Source organism: Nicotiana tomentosiformis, chromosome 10 (assembly GCF_000390325.3).
Source record: "Nicotiana tomentosiformis chromosome 10, ASM39032v3, whole genome shotgun sequence".
Classification (NCBI taxonomy): Eukaryota; Viridiplantae; Streptophyta; class Magnoliopsida; order Solanales; family Solanaceae; genus Nicotiana; species Nicotiana tomentosiformis.
In genome coordinates this window covers 35,119,527-35,145,935 of record NC_090821.1, presented here as the reverse complement: position 1 = coordinate 35,145,935, position 26,409 = coordinate 35,119,527, and the positions used below count along the sequence as shown (strand labels likewise).

Genomic DNA, 26,409 nt, shown 5'->3' with positions numbered 1-26,409 from the left:
CAATTTACTTTACATTTTTGGAGAGCGGTTCAGCGTGATTTGGGCATGCAGGTTGAGTTGAGCACCACATTTCACCCTCAGTCGAATGGGCGATCCGAGCGGACCATTCAAATTTTGGAGGATAAGTTGAGAGCATGTGTCATAGATTTCAGAGGTTAGTGGGATTAGTTTCTTCCAATAGCGGAGTTTTGCATACAACAACAGATATTAGTCGAGCATCCAGATGGCTCTATATGAGGCCTTATATGGGAGGTGATGTCGTTCTCCTGTTGGTTGGTTTGAGCCGGGTGAGGCTAGATTGTTGGGCACAAATTTGGTTTGTGATGCTTTGGAAAAGGTGAAATTAATTCAGGAGCGGCTTCGTACAGTGCAGTCCAGGTAGAAGAGTTATGCTGATAGAAAGTTTCGGGATGTGGCTTTCATGGGGGGTGAGAAGGTTCTATTTAGAGTTTCACCCATAAAGGGTGTGATGAGATTTGGGAAGAGGGGCAAGTTGGCCCTCGGTATATTGGTGTTTTAGAGGATTTGGAGAGAGTTGGTGAGGTGGCCTACAAACTTGCTTTGCCACCCAGCTTATTGGGAGTTCATCCGGTGTTTTATGTTTTCATGCTTCGGAAGTACTATGAGGATCTGTCCCACGTGTTGTATTTTAGTTCAATGCAGTTAGATGAGGATCTGGCTTGTGAGGAGGAGCCGGTAGCTATTTTAGATAGTCAGGTTCAGAAGTTGAGGTCGAAGAATATTGCATCAGTGAAGGTTCAGTGGAGGGGTCAACCGGTCGAGGAGGCAACTTAAGGGATCGACCATGATATGCGGAGCAGATATCTTTATCTTTTTGATATACCAAGTATAATTCTAAACTTGTTTGAGGACGAACGTTTGTTCAAGAGGGGAAGAATGTAACAACTTGGCCGGTCATTTTGTGTATTTGAGCCTCGTTCTCATATTTTATGCATCTCGTGTGATTCTTTGTTGTTTTGAAACTTGTGGGGATGGTTGGTTTTGTTTCGGGGAAGTTTTGGAGTGAATTGGAACACTTAGTTTCGATGATAGAAGCTTAAGTTATAAGGAGTTGACCGAAGTTTGACTTTTGGGTAAACAACCTCGGAATGGTGTTTTTATAGTTCCAATAGGTTTGTATGGTGATTTTGAACATAAGAGTATATTCGGATTTGGATTTGGAGGTTTCTAGCTTGATCTGGCTCTATTTTGCGAAAGTTGGAAATTTGAAGGTTTGGAAGGTTTATAGGTTTGACGGGGAGCTGACATTGATGCTATCGGGTTTGAATTGTTGTTCTAGAATTTTGTATAGGTTTGTTATGTCATTTGGAAATTTTGTGCAACATTTGGGGTTATTTCGAGTTGGTTAGACGTAGTTCGGCGTTAGTTTTGAAAGTTGAAAGTTGATTAGTTCATTAAGCTTTTATCGAGGAGAGATTTCTAGTTCTGATGTTACTATGTGTGATTTCAGATCTCGAATAGGTCCATATTATATTTGGCACTGGTTGGAATGGTTGGACGGGGTTCGTAGGGGCTCGAGCGTGTTTCAGATGGATGTCGGATCATTTTGAGCTTGGTTGAGCTGATGAAGATTTAACGGTGGCTGGTGTGGTTCACGACCGTAGAGTAGGTCTCGTGATCGTGAATAGTCTTTTTAGGCAGCTGAGTTTTTGTCCTTCGCATTTGTGAACAGGCCATCTCATTTGCAAAGAGTTAGGGTCGTTGGTCTTCGCGTTTGTAGGAGAAAGGCTCGCGTTCGCGTAACGGAGAGCCTGGCTGGGAGCCGGCTGGGGGTAAGCCTTCACGTGTGCATTGGGTTGACCCCGTTCGCGTAGGCCTGAGGATCTTGAGCATTGTGTTCGCGGGTGGCAGACCGCATTCCCGAAGAGCATTTTTGGTCCAGGGGAAGATTGTGCTTCGCGAACACGAGGCTTGGGTCGCATTCGCGAAGGGTACACTGAGCAGATTTTTAAAGACTTGTATTTTGGGACTTAGACCCATTATTTTATATTTTGAACCCTAGACTTGGAGAGGGGCAATTTTTGAAATGGATTTTCACACAAGGCAAGAAGGTAAGTGCTTTCTGTTTTATTTTAACATTATATCTTGATTACCCATGAATTATTACATATAGATTATGGGGGTTTGAAGGAGAAATTTGGTGATTTTGACTATGATTTTGGAGAGTGAAAACTAAAAGATTTGGACCTCGATTTGGAGACAGATTTGGATGAAACTTGTATATTTGGACTCGTATTCGAGTGATTAATCGAGATTTGTGACTTTTATCGAGTTTCGGGAGGTAGGCCCCGATTGACTTTTTGGGTTGACTTTTTGCTATTTGATAAATATTGAAGTTTTATTACTTGGAATCGATTCCTATAGCATTGTTTAATGTTATTGAATTATTTTTTGCTAGATTTGACCCGTTTGGAGGCCGATTCGAGATGAAAGGAATTTTTGGAGTATTGATTCTCGCGCTTTGAGGTAAGTATCTTGCCTAGGCTTGGCTTGGGGGCATTTCCATGTAGATTTCGATGTTGATTATGTGTTGGGGTGATGCACGTACGTGGTGACGAGCGTATTTGCTTAAATTATGGTTATTCATGATTCGAGTAGACTTTAGGCTATTACATGCCTTGTTTTGCTAATATACATTCGTGTTATCGTATTTTCTTTACTTGTATGACTACTTGGATTGCCTGTAAGAGTAGTGGGGATGGGATCGCAATGTGGACGATGATGGCGAACTGTATAAGGGAGGCGACAAGAGAAGTATTAGGGGTCTCGAAGGGTTACTCTGGCAGGCATAAAGATGACTGTTGGTGGAATGAAGCGGTCCAAAGTAAAGTGGAAGCGAAGAAGGCGGCATACCTGAAGTTAGTAGGGAGCTCAGGCGAGGAGGAGAGTAGAGTGAACAGAGAGAGGTATAAGGTAGCTAGGAAGGAGGCGAAGTTGGCGGTCACAGAGGCTAAGACTGCAGTGTTTGGTCGTATGTACGAGGAACTGGGTGACAAAGGCGGGGATAAGAAGTTGTTCTGGCTGGCCAAGGTGAGAGAGAGGAAGGCTCGGGATCTGGACCAAGTGAGGTGCATTAGAGACGAGGACGGTAGGGTATTGATGGGAGAGGCATAGGTTAAGCGGAGATGGTAGACCTACTTTCATAAACTTCTGAATGAAGAGGGGGACAAGGATATTGTTCTAGGTGAATTGGGTCATTCCGAGAGTCACCGAGATTTTGGGTATTGTAGATGCATTAAGGCTGAGGAGGTCATGGGGGATATGCGAAAGATGAGTAGGGGCAGAGCAACCGGGCCAGACGAAATTCTGGTAGAAATTTGGAGAGTGTGGATATAGCAAGCTTGGAGTGGTTGATTGGGCTGTTTAATGTAATTTTTTCAGGACGAAGAGAATGCCCGACGAGTGGAGGTGTAGTACGATGGTAAAGTTGTACAAGAACAAAGGTGATATCCAGAGTTGTAATAACTATAGGGGTATCAAGTTACTAAGTCATACCATGAAAGTTTGGGAGAGGGTGGTGGAAGTAAGGGTGAGGAGGACGGTGTCTATATCTGATAACCAGTTTGGGTTCATGCCGGGTCGTTCGACTAAGGAAGCTATCCACCTTATTAGGAGGTTGGTGGAACAGTACAGGGATAGGAAGAAGGATCTGCACATGGTGTTTATTGACTTGGAGAAAGCGTATGACAAGGTGCCTAGGGAGGTTCTTTGGAGATTCTTGGAGGCAAAAGGTGTGATGGTCATTTACTTTAGGGTGATTAAGAACATTTATGATGGAGCTAAGACTCGGGTTAGAACAGTGGGAGTCGACTCTAAGCTTTTCTCGGTTGTTATGGGGCTGCACCAAGGATCTGCGCTCAGCTCATTCTTATTTGCCTTGGTGATGGACACACTGACACACCATATTCAAGGGGATGTGCCATGGTGTATGTTATTCGCTGACAACATAGTTCTAATTGATGAGACGCGAGGCGGCGTTAACGAAAGGCTGGAGGTTTGGAGACAGATCCTTGAGTCTAAGGGTTTCAAGTTAAGCAGGACTAATACGAAATACCTTGAATGCAAGTTCAGCGTCGAGTCGAGGGAAGCGGACATGGACGTAAGGCTTGAATCATAGGTCATCCCCAAGAGAGGTAGTCTTAAGTACCTAGGGTTGGTTATCCAGGGGGATGGGGAGATCAACGAGGATGTCGCACACCGTATAGGGGTGGGGTGGATGAAATGAAGGTTAGCATCTGGAGTCTTGTGTGACAAAAAAGTGCCACTCTTGCTCAAAGGTAAGTTTTATAGAGCAGTAGTTAGACCAACCATGTTGTATAGGGCAGCGCGTTGGCCAGTTAAGAAATCGCATATCCAGAAGATGAAAATAGCAGAAATGAGGATGTTGAGGTGGATGTCCAGGCACACTAGGATGGATAATATTAGGAATGACGTTATTCGAGATAAGGTGGGTGTGGCTCTTATGGATGACAAGATGCGGGAAGCGAAGCTCAGGTGATTCGGGCACGTGCGGAGGAGAAGCCCAGATGTCCCGGTAAGGAGGTGTGAGCGGTTGGCTTTGGTGGGTACAAGAAAAGGTAGAGGGAGGCCTAAGAAGTATTGGGGAGAGGTGCTCAGGCAGGACATGGCGTGGCTTCAGATTTTCGAGGACATGGCCCTTGATAAGAAGGTGTGGAGGTCGAACATTAGGGTTGTAGGTTAGGAGGTAGTTGAGCATTTTTCTACTTTGTACCGGGTGTGAGCCTATCCTGATAGGGTTTTGTCTTAGATTGCTAGTGGTTAATGTTGTGTTCACACTATTCTTCCATTTTACATAGTATCTGGCCTTATTTACTTGTTATTGTTACTATTTTTCATCTATTTTCTGGTTCTTATGTCGTTGTTATTATTTCTTTTTTTTCCTGTTGATGGTACTGATGTATTTATCTCTTTTCGTCTTCTTGAGCCGAGGGTCTTTCGGAAACAGCCACTCTACTCTCTCGTGGTAGAGGTAAGGTTTGTGTACTCACTACCCTCCTCAGACCTCACTTGTGGGATTTCACTGGGTTGTTGTTGTTGTTGTTGTTTTTATTGTTATTGTATGACTACTTGGACTATTATTCATGCTAGAAATTATGTATAGGCTATGTACTTATCCGTTTGAGACATGATAGGGCTATTTAGTTGTGTTGAGTTGCTTGCCTTGATTGTAGTGATACTTTTCATTCATGATATTATATCCATGTGTTATTTCACTATTTTTATATACTTCTTACATGTTATCTCACATGTTGTTGGTTTCCTTACTTGAGTACTATGGGTTTGAGTGGATTGTAGCACATTATTATAAATTCGGTGGCATATTGATTTCTGGTACTATGAGATATTTGCATATTGTGATTTGAGCTGATTAATGACTGAACTAGGGGCATAGAGCCATGATAATTTTGAAATTGAGGTAACGCATATGCCAGGTCCCCATTTGTCTGATTGGTATTGATATTGAGGTGACGTGTGCACCATGCCATTTGGGTTGACTTATGATGATTGTTGACTTTTGATCTGATTAGCGGTTGGCTTAAATCCGCCCCTCCAGAGTCAGGTGATAACCCATGGTCCTTGGGCCTTGTGAGTGCAGGCACTTGGTATATGCTGAGTGATGGGATTCATGCCAGGCTCCCATACAGTACTGAGAGTGTGATTATCTGATGATTTCACCATGAATTCATTGATTTTGGCATTGTTACGAGTCATGCAGGCATAGAGATTTACCTTCCTCGTGCTAATTGAAATTCTATATCTTGAACTTGATGACCTAGCTGATTTGATTGGAAAGCATGTATATTTCCTATTAAATGTGAATAAGTTGAGCTTGTTATTCTTGAGTTACTTTCCTTTTATTATTATTATTATTATGTTGTTGTTGTTGTTGTTGTTGTTGTTTCTGTCATTGTTGACTGTTGAAAGTGAGCGAACTTTGCCAATCTCGTCACTATCTTCAACCCGAGGTTAGGCTTGCTACTTACAAAGTACATGGGGTAGGTTGTACTCATACTACACTTTGCACTTTATGTGCTGATCCAGGTGTTGGTGATAGAGATGATTGATAGAGAGTTGCATCAGTACCGTTTGGAGTTCAATGCAGCTCTGTTATTTCCGCGCGCAAGCCTTAGAGTCTTTTTCTTACTTTTGACATTACTCTTTATGTACTTCAGACAGTATTGTATCGTTGTTTAGACAGTTGTACTTATATTCTATAGAGCTCATGTATTCGTTAACACCAGGTTCTAGGATGGTATTGCAGTTGTTTCGCTATATTGCTTTAGTTATCTATCTTATTCCACTTTCGAGGCTTTTCTTATTATTGTTGGAGTTTATTTATGTATATTTAATGTTAGTGTTAGGCGCTCTCATGGCTTTGGCGGGATTTTAGATCTGACAATATGGATGTCGAGGTTGTGGCATATTTTCGATAGATGTTAGGTTGCTTATGCCTTATTGCAACATGCCTCACTTCATATGCTTTACTTGATTTATTTGTGTTATGATTCTATGCGCATCTTCACATGCTAGTATTATGTTATAGGCATCTCTATTATGCTACTATAACATGATAGAATATTGTATGTCATGACTAGTTATTGTAAGACTACTTGAGCATCTTATTCATGCTAGAATAATGTTATAGATATCGTTCACATGCTAGTTTAACATTATGGATTTCATGTACTTGTCTTACTTGATAGAACTGTGTAGACATACAATGTCTCTTTATATGCGCCATTCTAGCATACAGATCTAGTTCTCATCATTATCTGAGATTGTTTGGGCATTTGGATTCACGTTCCTGTGTTGAGGCATCTGTTTGGGCATGTGGATTCACATTCATATTTGAGACATTCGTTGGGCGTGTGGGCTCACGTTCCTATATTGAGATATTTATTCGGGCATATGGATCTAACCGATAACGTGTGGATATGAATCCGTCCCTATAGAGTCAGTGAACACCAGAATTCCGTCGGTAGTGCATGCACAATGGACACATGGATTTGTGTCAGACACATAGGCTTGTGTCGGTTTTAGTACAAAATTTGAGTATTTATCATGCATAGACGTTCTAAACTCATTTAGAACATTCAGGCATATCATCTATATATGTGTATTCATGTATTTTACACATACCCTTGATAGATGGTTGTTGGACACTTGAAGGGTGTCGGATTGGTGTAAAGTTTGAGTCTTTACTACTTGTTGCATATCTCCTTTATAAGCTGATTTGGTGCATTTGTATAAGCTTTTGACTTTGTTATTTAAAAACACATGCTTATTCTCCTCGTCTTTAACAGTGCACCTTATAATTAATATTTGTTGTTTCTCTGCTATTATATATGCTTATGAACTACACAGGTTATATAAAGTGAGTATCTTTTGAGTAAAGCTCGTCACTACTTTGTTGAGGTTAGTCTTGATATTTTCTGAGTACATGAGGTCGGTTGTACTTATACTGCACCTTATGTACAAATTTTGAAGCTGAACTATTTGGAGTTTGAGAGCAAGCATTGAGGACATATCAAAATTCCAATTATTAGCTGTCATTTGTTCATGGTAGCTTTGGATCTTGTACTTCTATTTACATATATTCAAACAGATGATACATTTTTTCATATCAGTGTTGTACTCTTATTTTTAGTTGCTCACGACTTGTGACACCCGTTCTTGGTTAGTTATTGAAATTTTGCATTTTAATTTCTTAATTATATGATTATCTTCTATTGTTATTACATTTGTGTTGGTCGGTTCGCCTAACGAGCACAACCGGGTAGGATTTGGATCGTAACAAAATTAGTGCCCTAATTCCGTGTTCCCATCAAAAGAAAAGAGGAAATGCAAAGAAGCTTCAAAGTATTCAATCCAGTAAACAGAAACAATAAGATTCACTTTCGAGTTAGTCCACAAGTTAATACATTTTCAGCAGACTAGTCTGAATAAATTTTGGACACAACTATCGCAAAAATAAACTTCCTAAGCCTCGGTGGGCTCCATTTCAGATGAGGTTGACAACCGATTGTTCACCTGCTTCCAGTTCATAGATGCATATGTTACGATCATTAATAAAATTGACTGTTCAATATAACACATGACCAACTGCCATCAACCATCATGTATACTATATCTGCTGCAGTTTGAGCAACTTCGGATATTGCAGTTCAATTTCAGCTGCAAGGCCCTCTGAGAATGACGTGTGCAGTAGAAATTGACCACCTCTCAGTGCAACTTGTTTTTCTGCTTTATATTAGGAATTAAATGAGTACCAACAAGTGATAGTTCCACCCACTGAATACCAACATATTCTTGGGGCATAAAACTGAGTTAAAAGAGGTTCAAGAGAGGTCTTGCACTTCAGTTGAGCTTTCCTTGGATCTGTGCTTCCTTTTCTTACTCCTGCATTTTTTAAACAGCAATTATTTCAGTCTGGTGGTAGATAATATGCCTGAGACATAGAGAAAGAGATCCAAAAATGGCAAAGATTATATATTAAGTTAGTCAAGATAGGACAAAATGACAATCTGGGAAAAGTTGATAGAAAGTACTTGTCGTGTGAACCAGGATCAAGACATGATTTGAGTTTCCTGTCAATGTGCTTCACATCTTTGGAAGTTGGAGGAGCCTCAAGTTTACAAATCTGTCAGAATACCACGAGTTTAGGCAGTAAGCTGACTACATTAAGCACAGAAAAAAAATTTAGAGAGGAAAAAAAGAAAATTTTCCAGAAGTAGCAGGGCAAATATAGGCCTGGATTAAAGCAGAAAGCACCTACCAAAGAATCAATGGTATTTAAAGAAACTGAAAGTTCAGAAATTGCTTGAGTTGACTGTTGACGTGATAGGATGCTTCTCAGATACCTTCATGAAAATTAATTATCATGTCAGTAGGAGGAAAAGGAGACTAGTTTGCATTAATTCCGAAGATAGTGACTTAAACCTCTCAAAATCAAGAATGTCATGCACCACATTAGCTCGACGCAAAGCTGCCAACGCCAACTGCAACAATGAAATAGAAGCTAAATCAGATTACCAGATAAAAAGACACGTATGTGGTGTTAAGGTTAGTGCATTCATAAAGAGCAGATCATAATGCCAAACACAAACCAGACTGTCAGTGAACTCTGTTATCATGCATGATCATGAGATAAATCTCTTGATATGTCGACCATACGATGATCAACATAAACAAGTTCTTACATTGACTCGCTATTTTTGTAACACTCCCTCATCTAAAATATGAGTTCTCTGGATATAACGTGTCCATCACAAAGAAGAGCTCCTCTGAAGTGATCCAGTCAGAACCACATTATGGATGCATTATTAACCATATACATGATTATGATTGTCTACTCAAGTGATTGCATGTTACAGTTAAAGCTCCATAATGATCTGGATAGAATAGTGAGTAACATCGTTTGCAGTACTTTCTAACTTATGTTGTTTCAGTTGAGAGAAAAGGAAAGAAAACGCAGAGGAAGAAAATGATTTTTATTTTTTTGTGTTCACATTAACTTGAAAATAGAAGGCCAGCAGATAGAGATATGAAAGGATAACATAATAACCAAAAGAAAATTGAAAGCTTCGGATGTAAAAGTGAAGAATGGCCTAATACGCTAAACATTTAGTACTACTAAACTTCTGAGCATGTAGTACTAATTATTAACCTGACCATGGAGAAATATGAAGCAGTTAGCAATGACATGTGGTCAAGTGAAGTCAATATTGGGGAGGGGGCATTGGCTTATTTTTTTTTTTTTTTTTTTTAAAATGGGAGGGCTTAGTAAAAACAAATTTATAGGTGAAAAATTAATTAAGAACTGAAATGGTTCAGCTTAGTGTATTGGAGCATCACATAGGGCCAATACAGTTTTCACATCCAGGATACAAAATATAGACCTCTCAAGCAAGTGAATAAAATAGAGCTGCTTGCTTCAAAATAATGACATCTAAAGAATGAAGTTTAAAGGCTGATCTTGTACTAATGATTATTTACATCATTCAAGAGCTAAAGATATTAGGTTTGCGCTCTTGAAGGTACCCACAGGTGTAACATCAAGTTACTTCTTTGGAATAAATTTGAAATCAGAACATAGCTTATCATTTTGAACATACAATGTGCTGATAATTTTTTTAAAAACAAATTCTGATATAATTGTTTAAATGCTATCCTTCTAAAATCTGTTTGGCACTATTTACTTTTTCGTCCGTCCAAAAGGATCGACATATTTCCATCTTTTTCAGACGAACAGTTCGAAACTCGGTGCATAATAGGCCCGTCCCTCTCCCAATACCCTTTCTCCACTTGAATACCAAGCTTTTGTCTGCAACAATGTTCGAAACCATGACATGTGCCTAACCCTCACAGCATGCACAACACTCTTACCACTAGACCAAAGCCTTGGACCAACGTATATCCACATGTAGAAACTCGATAATTTCACATTTCGTACTTTTACTTTTTGATTTATATAAACGTATATTCAAAACAAATTGTTTGGTACAAGGTAGTTTTGTTATCTCATTCATATTTAGCTCATGTGCCAAAAGTCTTCTATTCTTTCTTTAACAGTGTCAATTCAACATATACAAAGAAATTGGGATGTACATTTGCAGGTAATGTACCAACTGTTGCTGCAAATGCTTCAAATGTTGAATCATATAAACATTCAGTTTTAACCGTCAAAGTCTGTCCAAACAACCCCTTTGTCAAAAGTACAATTTGCCGATCTTCACGGAAGTTGCTAATTTACACGTCTGTTAAAAGTTCAATTTCCCAAAACGTTCTTGCTTTGCGTTATTTTCACAAAGACTTTCTAAAAAAACTTGGGAAAATTCATATTCCTTTCTCAGACTCCGTCTTTTTGACTACCCGCTTCCACAAAATCTGTACACTCAACAGACTAAACAAAATGTAAGTCTTAACCAACAGAAGAGACCTGGGTAGTTGCAACAAAATGTTAAGCGAAGCCTATTTAAAATTGTAGCCAGAATTCTTCTCTGCAAACGTACCCAATCCATTATTTCCATAAAGAAAAGGTAGATTTAATTTAGGAAGACCAACCATGAAAATTTTATCTGTAGAGAATTCTCAGTATCCGTACTTCATATGAAGCCGGAAAAATAAAAAGGGAACAAAAATAAATCAAAGATTTATGACCGTTTGAAAACACGCGGACTTTTCTTTATAAAAATGGCGAAGCCAGCATCAAGGATATGATAATATCTATTAATAGAGTCTTCTGCAACTAGGGAGCTATAACGATGTTTATGCTGAACAAAATTTTAATAAGGAATTTCATGAGACTGTGTCACTGATAAAGAATACCTGCCCAGGTGGGAATAAAAGTGGTGCCTCTGTACGCATAATCTTATCTGCTTCCATCCTAGCGGCTTCAAGCATTCTCTATAGTCCAAAAGGATATATATTAAGCTGGCAGTTCCATGAGTCAAACAGAGATCAAGTGCATTATCTCACATATAAAGGAAATGATAGCATCCAAGGAAGCTCGACTATATTCAAGGACAAGGATGAAGCTTTGGAATCTCAAAGAGGACCTTTAACAAGATGTCAAGCTAAAGAGTTGCAAAACAAGGTCATTATACTTCAAATGCAAATAAAGAAGTTGTTAATTGGGAGAAAGAGCTCAAGGATAAAGGATGTGAATTCCCTAGGTGTTACAATTGTTTTATGGCCCAAATTTATGTCCAAGAAAAGGAGTATTGGATTCCAAGAGATATCCTTTGAAGAAGGTCCTAATCAGTCCACTTTTGGACCATTTTGGCACCTAAAATGTGTCCAAACTTGCAGCCCAATAAGTCCTACATGAAGTCACGTTTTTATAACATAAAAAGAACTTACTTTATGTCAAAGAAGGGTACAATAGTCGTGCTAGAAGTTGAGTGCAAGTTGGTGCCAAGTTGCTTGCAAATGTCCTTCAAGATTTTCAAGATTTCCAAGATTCTATCCAAGATTGGTTTTGGACATTCAAGATCCTATCCTAAGGTAGTTGGGACTTTCTTTTTTTGTTTTTTTGGTAGAATTTCGTGACTCCCTCTCTATATAAAGGATGTCTTCTTTGTTTTTAGGGGAGATTATTATAGACAATATCAACAAAAAATGTAATATTTTTCTTGCACTCTTGTGTGTGGCTACTCTTGGATTTATTTTTCCAACCTTCAAGAATCAACTTAAGTGGTAAGGTTAAACCCTTTTCAGGCTTATTGTTATTCTTGTTATTCTAAAGGGTCGGGTTTCACAATATATCTCTTGTTTTTAATTCTCTACCAAAGGCGATTAGTTCTTCGTTAGCTAATTGTTGTTGCTAGGATTCAACTTCAAGAATAGACTTCAATCTATCTTTAATTTATGTCTTCTTTTTCGTTTCCTTATTTTCTTTTAGCTTCCGCACGTTTCTTGATTTTCTTGTTTTTCTTTAGTAATTCTTTAACCCCCTATCGTGTTGTTATCAAGTGGTATCAGAGCATAGGCTAATCAAGATTTTAATCTTGATAATCTTGAGTGAATTCTTGAACAAGAAAAAAAGATTAAAAAAACCAAAAAAAATAAAAATCAGCCCAAAAAAGTGTTATTGCTCATTATTATTTTCGGATTCAAGTATAATTTGGTTTTCAAGTCAAGAAAGAAACAAGAAGAGATCCTAGTTCTTGAAGATTAAGGTAACTTTTTTCCTTATTCTTGAGGGTTTTAGGTTTCTTAAATTCTTTAATCTTTTTTTTCTTCTTAATAACCAATTCCTATCCTTCCTATGTTTGGTCCTTCACTTTCCTTTTCCTTTTATCTAACTCCACATTCTTATCGCTAAGGTTATGACTAGTAAGGTTTATTAATAAATCTACAAGATTAACGACCAAGAGTTGCTTTGAGTGGGAAAAAGGCAAGATAAGTGAGAACATTAGAGGGAAAGAGCCAAATTTAAAAGATACATATTTCTTCTAATCTATGTCAAGATGTCTCAAATAGGTAGTTATAGCGAAAGGAGGTGAGCTATGACTCAACAACTTGAAAAGTCGAACTTACAGTATACCGAATGGAAGGAAAACAATCGTAAAGTTATTTTTCAAACAAGAGCTAAAGTGATGTCCACGATTTGTGCCCTTAGAATTGACAAATAATTTGGCTATAACTCAATTAGCACTTATATGGTTGAGAAATTGAACTTAGCTTGTGTTGAGCATATTGAACCTTACATGTTGAGAGGAGTAAAGGTAGATAAAAGAGTGTTATTACTATTTTCTATTAGAAGGTATGAGGATATGATCTGGTGTGATGTGATTCCCATGGATAATTATCATATCTTGTTGGGAAAGCCATGGTATGTCTACAGAAGAGCTTCATATAACCTGAAAAAAAATAGATACTCTTTTGAGGTTAACGGGAAGAAACTCATTCTTGGACCTTTGACTCCCTCACAAATTTGTGAAGATGAAAAGACTATTAAAGAGAGTATGAAAAAATATGAGAGAGAAAAGAATGAGAGGAGTAAGGGAGTGCATGTCGACATCCCAAGAGAGGAAAAAGGAGAGGTTGTGTTGAGTGAAGAGAAGGGGATATCAAGTGAGAAAAAGAGGGAGCTTGAGGGAAAAGAAAAGAGAGAAGGCAATGAGATAACAAAAGTCTGTGAGGTAGAGAGAGAAAAACAAGAGGGTTTGAGTGAAGAAAAAGAAAAAAACTTTAGTGAGAAAAAAGAGGCTAAAGGTGAGGAGAAAGTAAGTTTTGTGATAAAAGCCAAAGAGAGTGTGTAAGCAAGAAAAAAGTTTCTTTACTTCCTAACTCATTAACTCTTTCTTGTTTTAGTTCTTGTGATTTTGTGCAGCCACGTGTTGAAATACCTTTTGAAAGGGGAGGTGAAGTGCAAGAGATGGTGGCAAAGGATCTAATTGCATTCCAACATGAATTTGGCGAAATCTATTTTTGTTGGATGGTGGAAGATAAAATCTTGGTTATTTTCTTTGTTGTTGAACCTTTTGACTATTTTGATCCTTATTTACAGTTTTATGACATGGAGTTCCCTAAAGACATTGCTAAGTTGGAGCCATTGCATAAAAGAATACAAGGTGATGATGTTCCATTGGTAAATAAGTCCAAGTATAGTATGTATAATTGGTTTATCCGATTTCTTGGGCTTTCTAGAACACCTAAGGTATTTTTGGAGGTAAAGAACTATACTCTTATTTTTTATGTTGGTGACTATATTATTTTTGTGGATGATGATATTTTGATGCATATCAAGTCATTAACTGTAATATCTAAGTTCAAGTGCAAAAGTAATTTGCTTCTTTTTGAAATTGAGTATGACATAGATGATCATGTATTCCAACTTTGTGGAAAGAGGCATGAAATATATGAGAAGAGGCTTGCGAATGAATTAAATATTTCTTCTTCTCTTATTCAAGTGGCTAATGAGTTTTCATGTGATAAATTGCTAGAATGTGAATTTTGTTGTGTGATGAGAAGTCATTCTTCTAGTCATGTTGATTGTGAGCCTGTAAAAGTGTTTGCTACTAGTAAAGAGGCTATGAATGATTATTGTGACGTTAGTGATCAAATACTCTTTCATGAGCTTATTTATGACTCTTTCTATGACAGTTTGAGCAAATGTTTAGAATCTGTTGATGTTAGAAATATTATTGGGGAAAGTTATAATCACGAGCTTGAATGTATTGAAACTTTTATTTTGGTAATTATGGGTTCTTCCAACTTTCTTGAGAATTTATGTGCTTCTTTGAATAGCTTATATATAGAAGAATCCATGAGATTTGTAATTGATACTTGGCTATATCATAAAAGTGTCTTATTTGATAGCTTGTTTTTAATTCTCTACCAAAGGCGATTAGTTCTTCGTTAGCTAATTGTTGTTGCTAGGATTCAACTTCAAGAATAGACTTGTTGAATTGAAGAAACTCTTTCTTTAATTCAATCTATCTTTAATTTCTGTCTTTTTTCGTTTCCCTATATTCTTTTAGCTTCAACACGTTTCTTGATTTTCTTGTTTTTCTTTAATAATTCTTGAATCCCCTATCGTGTTGTTATCAGGAAAGAACTCAATGAGGTAATGACTAAAAAAATCAATTGAATTAGTAGTGTACTGGTTGATGTCCAAGATGCTACAAATTTCTAATCAGGAAATTTATTAATTGCTCTTATCGAAAATCGCAGGTCAAAAAGAAATGTGTAAAAGACACTTGCAGTTCAACAAATGAAAGTTTAGCTAGTTGGCAGCTCCATGAGCCAGAGGGGTAAGCATTAATCTCTGATGTACAGTATAGAACTCAGAAGAGTTTAATCCTTTATCCTTGCAGAGATACTGAAATTTAACAATGAAGCTGAATGGAGAACACGCTCTGATGATGAAATGGTAGAGAGACAGATTACAAATGGACCTTGATGAAATATTCAAGCAGGAAAAAATAATTTTGCGACACCAAGTCAATGAGTATTTAGCTAAAACACGTGACAACAACACTAAGTTCTTTCACAAATGGCAAACGCCTACCGTAAATATAATCAAATTAATGACCTTATTATTGATGGGGTTATAGTTACAGATGAGGTGATTATAAAGGACAAAATCCTTGATTTCTTTGAATCACTCTACAGTAAAGATGACTCCATGTGACTCCCACGGTCTTATTGTAATATTCCTGTATTTCGATAGAAGATAATATGGCTTTACAACCTTTCCTAGAAGAGGAAGTTATTGGTGTTATCAATGATTCCGTCTTTGACAAATGGCTTTACCATGGGTAGAATATAAAAAGTTTCGGAGCATTATCAGGCACCATTTTCTTAATGTTTTGAACCTCATCCGTTAACAAACACTTCCCAAGAGTCTAAATGCTACTTTTATTACTTTGGTCCCTAATGTCTGGAGATAATGAAGTTTGGGATCTCCGACCCTTTAGTCTTGGGGGTAGCTTCTACAAGATCCTTCCTAAGGTACTTGCTACTAGACTAAAGCTGATTATCAGTAAACTAGTTTCTCCTCATCGGTTGGCCTTCATTAGAGGCCGTCAAATTAATGATGTTGTTCTCATTGCAAATGAATGCTTAGATTTCCGAATAGATTGGCCATACCAGTCTCATTTGCAAACTTGATATAAAGAAAGCTTTTGATCTGTCACTGCATCCGTTCTTTCAAGAAGGTATAACAATGTCTCCAATTGAAATGATCCTATGTCTTTTCTATGTCTAATATACACAATATACCGTGAACTCTATTCCCAAACCTCGAATCACCTGACTAATTGTTGAACAACACCGAGTGAAATGCAATTATTCAAAGCCAAAATGTACAAGCTCTCTCAATTGTTTAAATATACAACAGCAACAAACCCAGCGTAATTCCATAAGTGGGGTCTGGGGAGGGTAGTGTGTACGCGGACCTTACCCCTACCTTGTGAAGTTAGAGAGGTTGTTTCCGATAGACCCTCGGCTCCTCAGTAAAAGCACAGTCTCAGCATTGTTGGAAAAAAATACAGTAATGGACAGTTGTTTAAATATAATAATTGTAATACGACAACACTAATTAAATGCAATTCACTAAAGCCAGATTGTACAAGGAGCAGAAAATCAAAGGCTATTAAATTTAAATTTTCAAAATCGTATGGCAAATGTATAACAATTACCTTTAGCGTCTCATGTTGGTCATCATCATTAGCACCACGAAACTCCTAAAGTTTCAAGAAGAATAGTCAAAGATTGCATTGGACATGATACGTGATTAAGGAGTAACCAACTATCAGGATACTCTATAACCAATTGGGATTTATTTAAGCCCTTACGAAGTTTCCTTCATATTGAGAGTTTTACTCATGCTGTAGCTATTACAACATGATTTTAACCACATAGCCATCGTAATTATGTTTTAAAAAAAGAATCCATTCAAAAAGTTACAACAAAAAGTTAATTGGTGGATCAACAAAAGACCTCCATATCACTGACAAAACCTTCGAGTGCACGATATGGAGCATAAACAATAAGATCGAAACCTAGACTCTGCAAGAGAAAGGTAAAAATTCAAATAAAAGCAGGATTCAAAAAAATAGTGTAGGAGGAAATAACATATAAATTACATCCTTGCCTGAAGAACCAGCATCTCATTATTGAGGATAACATGATGATCTTGTTCTATCCCCTTACCAAGCTCCTCAGCTGATACGTGATTTTCCTCGGCCTTGCAAGCTGCATATATGCAAGTTAACCTGCAAATATCATAAGACACCTCGTCCACTTTCTTGGGAAGAAGATAGTAAAACACATTTTTACAGTGTCAACAATATTTAGGGATGTCTCTCTCTTGATCTCTCTCGAACCAGGAGACCTGGTGGAAGAGATAATTAAGAGTTTCTTACATGATGTTTTTGGGATGATGTTCCATCACCGACCATTGCAGATAAAACCTTTTAAAATAAATGAGAGCTGTTGCCTGCAATGCAACATGATAACTGGTTAACCTTCAAATAGGTTGATCAAAGGTTGCTGATTCAATAACCAAAAATACATCTTTTGATATGTACACTAATTGTAACTCGTGAAAATAAACTTCTTTTTTTTTTAGAATGGCAACACTATATTAAAATCAGCGCCAAGGCAGTGCTGGAGCCATATTAAATAAAAATAATAAACTAAACTTATACCTGAATCTTGCGTGGGAACTTAAAAGCATCACAGACATCTTGAATTTTGAACTCATAAAAAGCCCTTAACAGCTGCTCTTCTTCGACCTTGAGAGGTTTGGGACGCTTTTCAGCTAACATGCCAACAGGCAGTGAAAAGAATGGTGATTACCTTAAAACAAAAAGGGCCTTACAACAGAAGTTGAATCAGTTTAAATTGCTTTACATGGGGCAAGAAACAACTTACCACTATCTTTTGCATCACTTTGAGGTTCAGCATACGAGAAAGACCCATCGATGTCAACTTCCATTCTGGTTGCTCCGTACTTCAGAACATATTTAGCTATCAGCGTTGTAAGCAAATCAAAGTTAACAAGAAAAGAGTTGATTAAGTTTATTGAACCAAAAAATCAAGTCCATAGATATGTCAAACTACACAGACACATTTTGGTCAAGTAATCTTAATGGTCTATTTCACAGTAGCCCCTGTTAAAGAAAAGACAATATGACACCTCATACCCTCTGTAAGACTCAACTTCTCTTGATCTAACCTTCAATTTGGCTTTTCCTATATTAGGAGCGTGTAATCTAAGGAACTTCAAGATCAATACATACAGTTATAAATTACAATGTCATAAGCAAGGTGTATACATCCTTGCAGGAATGTCAATGAAGCAAACAAAACGACACCGCTTTATCATTGTGAAAAAATTCATGCGAATCATTTATAAGTGTAGTATTGGAATGATTTGGCGCCGAATAAAGTGGTCAAACGACCACGATTTTTTCCTGGAATTGAGTTGTAGAAGATTGGAAGATTGATGCCTGTGTGTGAGTGAAAGAATTTCAAAGGTAGAAGTACTCCTCTGATGCATGCTTCAATGTTTTGAGGTTACAGATATACCATTGTAGTTAAAGCACAAAGAAGGGGACGGTTGATTCAAGAAACCAAACTAGGCATATAGAAGTTCATACACTACGCATTTGTAGGCACATTGCAAGACAAATAACTTTTAAATCAACAGTAAGAGGACATAAATGATGCAATTTATCAGCACAACAAAAAGTCATTTCTTTACACTGAGAAATACATGTGCCAGCACATAGAAAACATACGGAAATAGAACTAGCATACCTTCTCTAGAGCTTGTTTGGCTCTTTGATTAGCAGCCTTGTACTTGTCCCTCTGTAAACAGTAACAGTTCATTCTATTACTCCCTCCGTTTCAATTTATGTGAACGCATTTGACTGGACAAGGAGTTTAACAAAAGAGAGAAGACTTTTGAACTTGTAATGTAAAATGAGGCACATATATTTTGTGTGGCTATAAACTATTGCATAAAGGTAAATTGTTTCCAAATAGGGAAAGGGGTCATTCTTTTTTACACGGACTAAAAAGGAAATAGGTTCATATAAATTAAAACGGAGGGAGTATTTACAAAAAAGATCCCTAGTACTGCTGATGATTTTCAGAAACAGTTGATTGGAACTAAGGGGCAGGGATTTAAATGGACAAAATTTGCAACTTACAAGCTCTTGGGGAGTGAAAATCCACTTGGCTCTGTGAGTCGATGTCGTGAAATCTGCCATTGCTTGCTGATTCCTTCTTTCTTCTGCCGTCCCTGTTTGCACGTATGAAGTTCAGCCAAGGTCTTTCAAGGTATCCGTTATTCCTGGAGTTAGCACATTTTTGTTTCACAGCCAAACCCTTCATATTTGTTTGGTTTAATTAAAAAATGTTTTTTCCGAAAAATATTCTGTCAAAAAAAAAGAAAATTAATGAAATTATTCTTAGAGTTTATTTACTTTGAATTTATTGGAATAAGTTTCCTCCAAAAAGAAATTCCACCAAAAGGATGTAACTTCCTTAATTTATAGACAGTTTTCATTTTCCTTTCCAGAGATCTAACTCTTGTTACATATGACTTGCTCTAACCAATTTTTTAGATACATTGTTTTTAATCTTTACTACTCAAAATATCACCAAAAAGACTACTTCATACTCTATTCTTCACCATCATAACATTATCATATGTTGCCTATTTTCAAAGGCAGACCCAAGATTTTAAGACGACGGGTGCCACCACTGCCTTGAATAATATTATCATGTCACCTATTTTGGACTTAAGTTCGTTTATCCGTCTTTTCAATTTACATATACAACCCGATCACCAAAAAAAAGTGAAAATAAGAACCTAGACCAAAGTATGAATTTTTAATAATATCGATTAACAATAAGTCAATTCCAATAGGGAAATCAGATCTCTTCTATCAACACAAATTATAACATGTAAGAGGGAACACAATCCTTCCATAGTAAGTCTATCATAAGTCATAATGATAACATCTTTTTTAAGGTAAATAATTTTATTAATAATGGAAAAATCTTCCGTATAAGCAGTAAACCAAAAGGTAGAGAATCTACCACATAAGTCATAACTATAACATTCTTTGAGAAATAAAAGAAGACTTACCAATTGGAGAAAATATGACCTCGGAAGTTGGACGTAGCTAGATTTTATCTTGCAATTTGCAAGCCCCTGCAAATATATTAGGCTCAATTACATCAATACATTGCACAAGTAACCACATAAACTATCTCTTCTATGATACCATCTATTTTTGCTTAAACTTAGTTGGTAGTCTTCCATTTCATGATTAAACGAGTTGAGATTTTAATGTTAAATTAGTTTTCTGAGAATATGCTTTTGGAAGTTCCCAAGAAACGCCTAATTTGGCCTTTTAAAATTGGTCTCTCGGTAACTGAAATTCTTAATATCAAAACTGATGCATCAGTAAATTAAATTAAAACATATGTGGAAGAACAAATCAAAAAATACAAAAAAAAAGGGAGGAAAAGAGAGTCTTACAGTGAGAGTCGCCCACGCAGTCACTGTAAGTCGTCGCCCGTTGCCGGTTGGAATTCACAAAACGCAAGAGAGCTGCTAGATTGTCGGGGTTTCCTTGTTGGGGTGAGTGGGGGATGTTTTTGACGGGGAGAGAGCAAAGGGTTAATTTATAACCTGTTTGGCAAATCTTCTAAAATAAGAGAACTTTTTTTCAAAATTGTTTTTTATAAAAGTAATTTTGACGAGAAATAATTTGTATTTGTTTAATTAATTTAAAAAATACTTTTGAGTATGAATTAGTACTCGACCAAACTTTTATAAAGTAATTTTAAGTGTATTTTTCTCAAAAATACTTTTCAAAAAATTACTTTTGAGAATAAGCTATTTTTTTCTACTTCTACTTAAAAATACTTTTTATTCTTCTAAAATATTGGTCAAACACTTCAATTTTGAAAAATAAGGAAAAGCTTGGCCAAACATGCTATTAGTTTGGGTTTTTGTGTCACGCCCCAAACTCGGAGAGCGCGATCAGTGCTCAACCGAATGAACCCGGTCGAGCAAGCCTCTTAGATTTTCTTCTACCCAAACTCATCCATGAATAAGGATAATATATATTTTCGTTAATTAGACAATAAGGTGATCGTGTCTACAATACCAATTCATTACCATTAGTTACCTCATTTAATAATTCTCAAAACACACACACCTTCATGGTTCAAAGTGGAACGGGTGATTTAATCATAACACAACTTGTTTAACATTCCCAACACCCATATACAACCCACACTTAGTCTACGGAGCCTCTAAAAATACCAAAGAGTACAATGATAGTGCACGCAACAAGGCTCCAGCTATACCTCAAAACACGATAACACATACGAAACAAAAGATGCACAACCACGAAATGAGATGGGGCTCACCAAGTCAGTTGGGAAGAATGAGCACTGCTATCACTGGTCAGTATCCTCCGCTATGGAACCACCTGCATCTATTAAAGATGCAGCGCTCCCGGCAAAAGGGACGTTAGTACATGTCGAATAGTACTAGTACGAAAACCAAACACCAATTTAAGAACTCGAAAATACAGTATGAATATGATGAATCAAGGCGACAATAAAATAGCATAGATAACCGTTTAAACCAAAGCAAGCTTATCAAGAGTTGTCATTAACATTTATAGAATTTAAGGTGAGATTCTTTGTAACCATTTTCACACAAAGTGGCCCCGCCGCCTCACCCCAATGTATGCAGGTGGAGGTGTAAGCACAATACCAAATCTCTACTCAAGCGGCCCTGCCGCCTCACCCCAATGTATGCAGGTGGAGGTGTAAACACAATACCCATTTTCACATAAAGCGGCCCCGCCGCCTCAATATATATATATGCGGGTGGAAATGCATCAACGATACCAATACCTACACAAAGCGGCCATGCCGCCTCACCCCAATATATATAGGTGGGTGGTGGTGCAACAACAATACCAAAATCATACACAAAGCGGTATTGCCTCCTCATCCCCAATGTATGCGGGTGGAGGTATAATCCCAATCACAATCTCTACACAATTTGGCATAATTATTTCCACATAAATCACGACTTGGAATCATAACATGTAGATACGCAATCCATAGTTTGGAACACATCCTCAATTTATAATACAATATGATAAGAGCATTTGAAATACAAATTGAATATATATCTTTGTCACAAAACTTATTTGGAATACTCGATTTGTAATAAATATCTTAGAACTTACAAGGATATTGGGGTTCCAATTCTTAAAGAAGAGTTTAGCTAACATACCTCAATTTAGCTTCCTTAAACTCTAAAATGTTCCGGAATTCTTAGCAACTTCAATCTTTTTTAGAAATATAACAAATTGAACCAAAATTAGGAAGATGATCATGGTTCTAGTTCATTTGAGCATTTTATCAAACACTAGGTGCGCATTAAGGTTTCAAGGTCCTTTTATGGAGGATTCCATCATCCCACAAACCCACTCTTTACCATGTTTAGCTCACAATCTTCCTACACCCTTTGATAACATATGCATGCAAAATAAATAACTCCTATACCCAAGAATTGTCTTGCTAATTACCAATTATTATTAATCTTGAGCTAGGGTGTCGAATCTTACCTCTAGGATGAAGACCTAGTGAGTTTTTCTTGTTAATCTTCAAAGATTCGAGCAAGAATTGAAGAACAAATTGTTGAAGATCACTCTCCCACTTTAGGGCACTCACTCACTCTCAACATATCAGGTTTTAGCTCAAAAATGGTACAAATTGTCTATTTAACGAAGTAGAGCCGAGTTATAAAAACCCAAAAATGAAGCTTCGGAACAGGGCATGCGGTCGCATATGCGACCGCATAATACTTATGCGGTCCGCAGAATAGGCCGCATAATTGTCCTCCAGAACTGGGCAAATCTGACTCGGTTTGTGGTCATTATGCGGCCCGCAGACCTGTTTTGCGGTCGCATAATGCGCCACAGAACCTCCCTCCGAAAAATCTCAAAGCTAGATATGCGATTAGAGTGCGGCCCATGAAATAATTTTGCGGTCACATAATGGGCCGCGAAAATGACATCAAAAATGGCCCAAAAGACTGTCTCACTCTACGACAATTATGCGGTCTGCATAGTGGGCTGCAGAGTGATTCTGCGGCCGCATAGTGGGCCGCAGAAGTGCATTTCTTCTGCCCAAATATTTTTCCTTTACTTTTCAGTGTATTGTTCAACCCAAAAAGTCTGAGCCGCGGTACAATCCTCAAACACGTAAGCCTAGTTCGGCACCACGAAATATTATTTTTCCTTTGCGAGATTTTATGGGGCCTCACATTTTGATTCTTTAATTATTTAAAAAGTACAACATAAATAAAAAAATAATACGATAAAATGGATTTTTTTCAAATCTATCTATCTATATATCTATATTATTATAAAAGTACGAATATTTTACGCTAAATGTTGAACCGCTAAATGTTGAACGACAAAAATACCCTCAATAAATTGATCGACTTTTATGTCGTTCAAAACATAATTCTATGTTGGATAAAATTATAACTTAAAACTTGGACTAATATTGATTTGCACTGAATTCCAATCATAATCAAATTTAATCGGACATAGAAGTAAAGTTTTAAAAGGATAGTACGATTTGGAGTTGAGATAAAGTTTAGGAATCATAGAAGAAGACTAATTTTGGGATATCGGCTCTCTCTCATTCTCTCAAAGTCACAGATAATGTCCTTTTTATTGGTGAGATTTTGTAAATATTTTATCTATTATGATGGCAGTCAAGGAAACATTAATTACAGGCGATAGAAATATTACATGAAGTAAGAAACACACATTTATCTCTACCATTCTAATTATTTGTGTGACTTTGTTTTCCTTTACTTCCATTCAAGTTTATGGAAGATTTTGTACTTCTGATTTAATGTTTTTATTTTGTATGATTTAATTAAAATTGTTATCCGATAGACCGTTGTCTAGCTCCTTGATATGTGTACTTTTGATCACGGTCTTATTTTCACAGTGAAGGAAACAAAGTCAATTCGATCTCGATATTATATTGTTCACGACTCAAAAGATAGAGCAGGTAATTAATTACTTTGTCATCATAAAGTATTTGTAAGGTTTTTCTTTTTGTTCAACATTTTTGGACAAAACTTAGTTTGCGATGCAACATGGCGTATATTGCACTAATCAGTAGTAAATTTTTTAAGAAGTAAAGCTCTTATCTTGTCCAAGCCAATCAAGCAAAAGACAAGGAAAGAATAAAATATTTTGATGCATTGATATCTTAAAGTATGCTAATTATGTGGGAAACAAATCGGTAAATTTTTTTTTCTTAGAATAAAAAATAATTGTCATGCCTAACTAATAATAGATATTGCTTATAAATCCAGTACTCGGTATTAGTAGCCATCTGATATTCATCAAGATTTAGTATATATATGTTGCATGTGAATACAATTTTGATTTCAATGGAAAACTATTATCGTACGACCTTAAGCGTTGACTGGAATTCAGGGAAAATTTGAATATTTGGTTAAAGTATATTTTGCTCATATTAATTATTAATTGAATATTTACGTACAATTATTAAACAGACTGAATAACTACGTGTAATTATTAATGTGCAACGCACGTTCATATAGACTAGTTATATTAAAAGCACGAAAACCCTTAGTAAAATATTATTTGCCTTTTTTACCTTTAAAATTAGAGTTCTTACTGGACAAAATAGTCATTTATAATTTTCCCCTCCCTAATATTTAGTACATTAAAAACAACTAAGATTGTGATTACTAAATCTTTCCTTATTTGAACTAGGTAAAATGTCTTAAATTTAGCACTTTAAAACCATATAAGATTTTACTTTATAAAAATAATTATTTGAAGTATGTTATAATAAACTATATTTACGACTAATCCTCATATTAGGACTTTGGAGTCAATTACAATATTATTCAAAAGAAATTTTGTCTGTATTATGTTTTTATTGTAAAAATTGCACGATTTAATTTGTACCCACTGTTTAAACAACTTCAGCTCCTCTTTCGTTTTCTGAATGTTGAAGAATTCTAATTTTAATTGCTACTGAAACACGAAAGCACGAGTTGATTTCCTGTGCTTTTACTAATGGTCTTGTTTTATATGAGTATTGCTTTTCAAATTTTCTCATAATTTCATTATTCTAAGGCTAAGATATATAATAAATAGTAGTTAACAGCTGGATCTGTGATAACTCAAAATATTATTTTTAAATTTAATAAGTAATTTTGTGTTCTAAGACCTCGAAAAAAGTACCATTTATTAGTCCTCGACTTACGTGCGCAGTCCGTATAATTTTTTGGAAAGTTTTTATGTGAAAAATAGATTAAAATGAGAAATAGAGCTTTAAAACTCAACTAAGTTGACTTTGGTCAACATTTTGAGCAAACGGACCCGGATCAGTATTTTGACAATTCTGATAGGTCCGTATCGTGATTTGGAACCTCGGCGTATGCCCTCGAATTCCGAGGTCCCTAGCTCGAGATATGAAATTTTGATGAAAAATTAAAAGCTTGAAAGCTTAATAATTTTTAAGAAATTACTTATGTTGGATTTATTGACCTCGGGTCCGTATTTTAGTTTCGGAGCCTGGTATAGGTCCACTATAATATTTATGACTTTTCTGCCGAATTTGGTGAGAATCAGAGTTGATTTGACGTGATTCGGACGTCCGGTTGAAAAAAATTAAGTTTTAAAATTTTCTTAAAAACTTCCTTTGATTTGGTATCCGATTCGTAGTTTTAGGTGTTATTTTGGCGATTTGATCGCGCGAGCAAGTTCGTATGAGGTTTTTGGACTTGCGTGTGTTTGGTTTGGAGCCCCGAGGGTTCGGGTTGGTTTCGGGTGGTTAACGGATCATTTTCGAACTTAGGAAATCTGGTTTTCTGCAGACTTTAGGCTTCTGGTGTGTTCTTCATCGCGTTTGCAAAGATACTCTCGCAAACGCGAAGAGCAAATTGGGGCTGGCACATTTTGTGCTTCGCGTTCGCGACAGAGTGACCGCGTTCGCGAAGGCTTGAGGTTCAACGCTTCGCGTTCGCGACCGAAGCCTCGCGTTCGCGAAGGGAAAGAGGCTGGCCAGGATTATTGCCTTCGCGTTCGCGAAGGTCATCTCGCGTTCGCGAAGGCCAAGCTAGGCAAGCTTCGCGTTCGCGAAGTAGCCCTCGCGTTCGCGAAGTGTAAAATGGGACAACACAAATTTGTGCTTCGCAAACGCGAGGCACTGACCGCGTTCGCGAAGGGTAAAAGTCCCAGAAATAGAACTTAAGTTCTGGAAACTTGTGATGACCCAAAAGGTCATCTATGTTTTAGAACTCGA

At 36.9% G+C, this 26,409-nt stretch overlaps 1 protein-coding gene across 12 annotated transcripts; it reads right to left on the bottom strand.

Annotated features, from left to right (window-relative positions):
* Positions 1 to 7,885: 7,885 nt before the first annotated feature.
* On the bottom strand, positions 7,886 to 20,705 carry LOC104112255 (cyclin-H1-1). 12 transcript variants are annotated; one of them, XM_033660275.2, is made up of 15 exons: positions 20,552 to 20,705; positions 20,156 to 20,221; positions 19,212 to 19,389; positions 18,817 to 18,867; positions 17,929 to 18,007; positions 17,703 to 17,815; positions 17,418 to 17,491; positions 17,147 to 17,267; positions 16,993 to 17,061; positions 16,692 to 16,736; positions 11,371 to 11,448; positions 8,983 to 9,041; positions 8,819 to 8,903; positions 8,592 to 8,683; positions 7,886 to 8,442 (listed from the first exon to the last, which is right to left on the bottom strand). In XM_033660275.2, the coding sequence occupies exons 3-15, from the start codon at positions 19,269 to 19,271 to the stop codon at positions 8,382 to 8,384; spliced, it is 987 nt and encodes a 328-aa protein (XP_033516166.1). In that variant the 5' UTR covers positions 19,272 to 19,389; positions 20,156 to 20,221; positions 20,552 to 20,705; the 3' UTR covers positions 7,886 to 8,381. The 12 variants fall into 12 exon arrangements, with proteins under 12 accessions (XP_033516166.1, XP_070043764.1, XP_009620419.1 ...); XM_070187663.1 differs by having other exon boundaries at positions 18,817 to 18,929; positions 19,212 to 19,354; XM_009622124.4 differs by having other exon boundaries at positions 19,212 to 19,354.
* Positions 20,706 to 26,409: the final 5,704 nt, after the last annotated feature.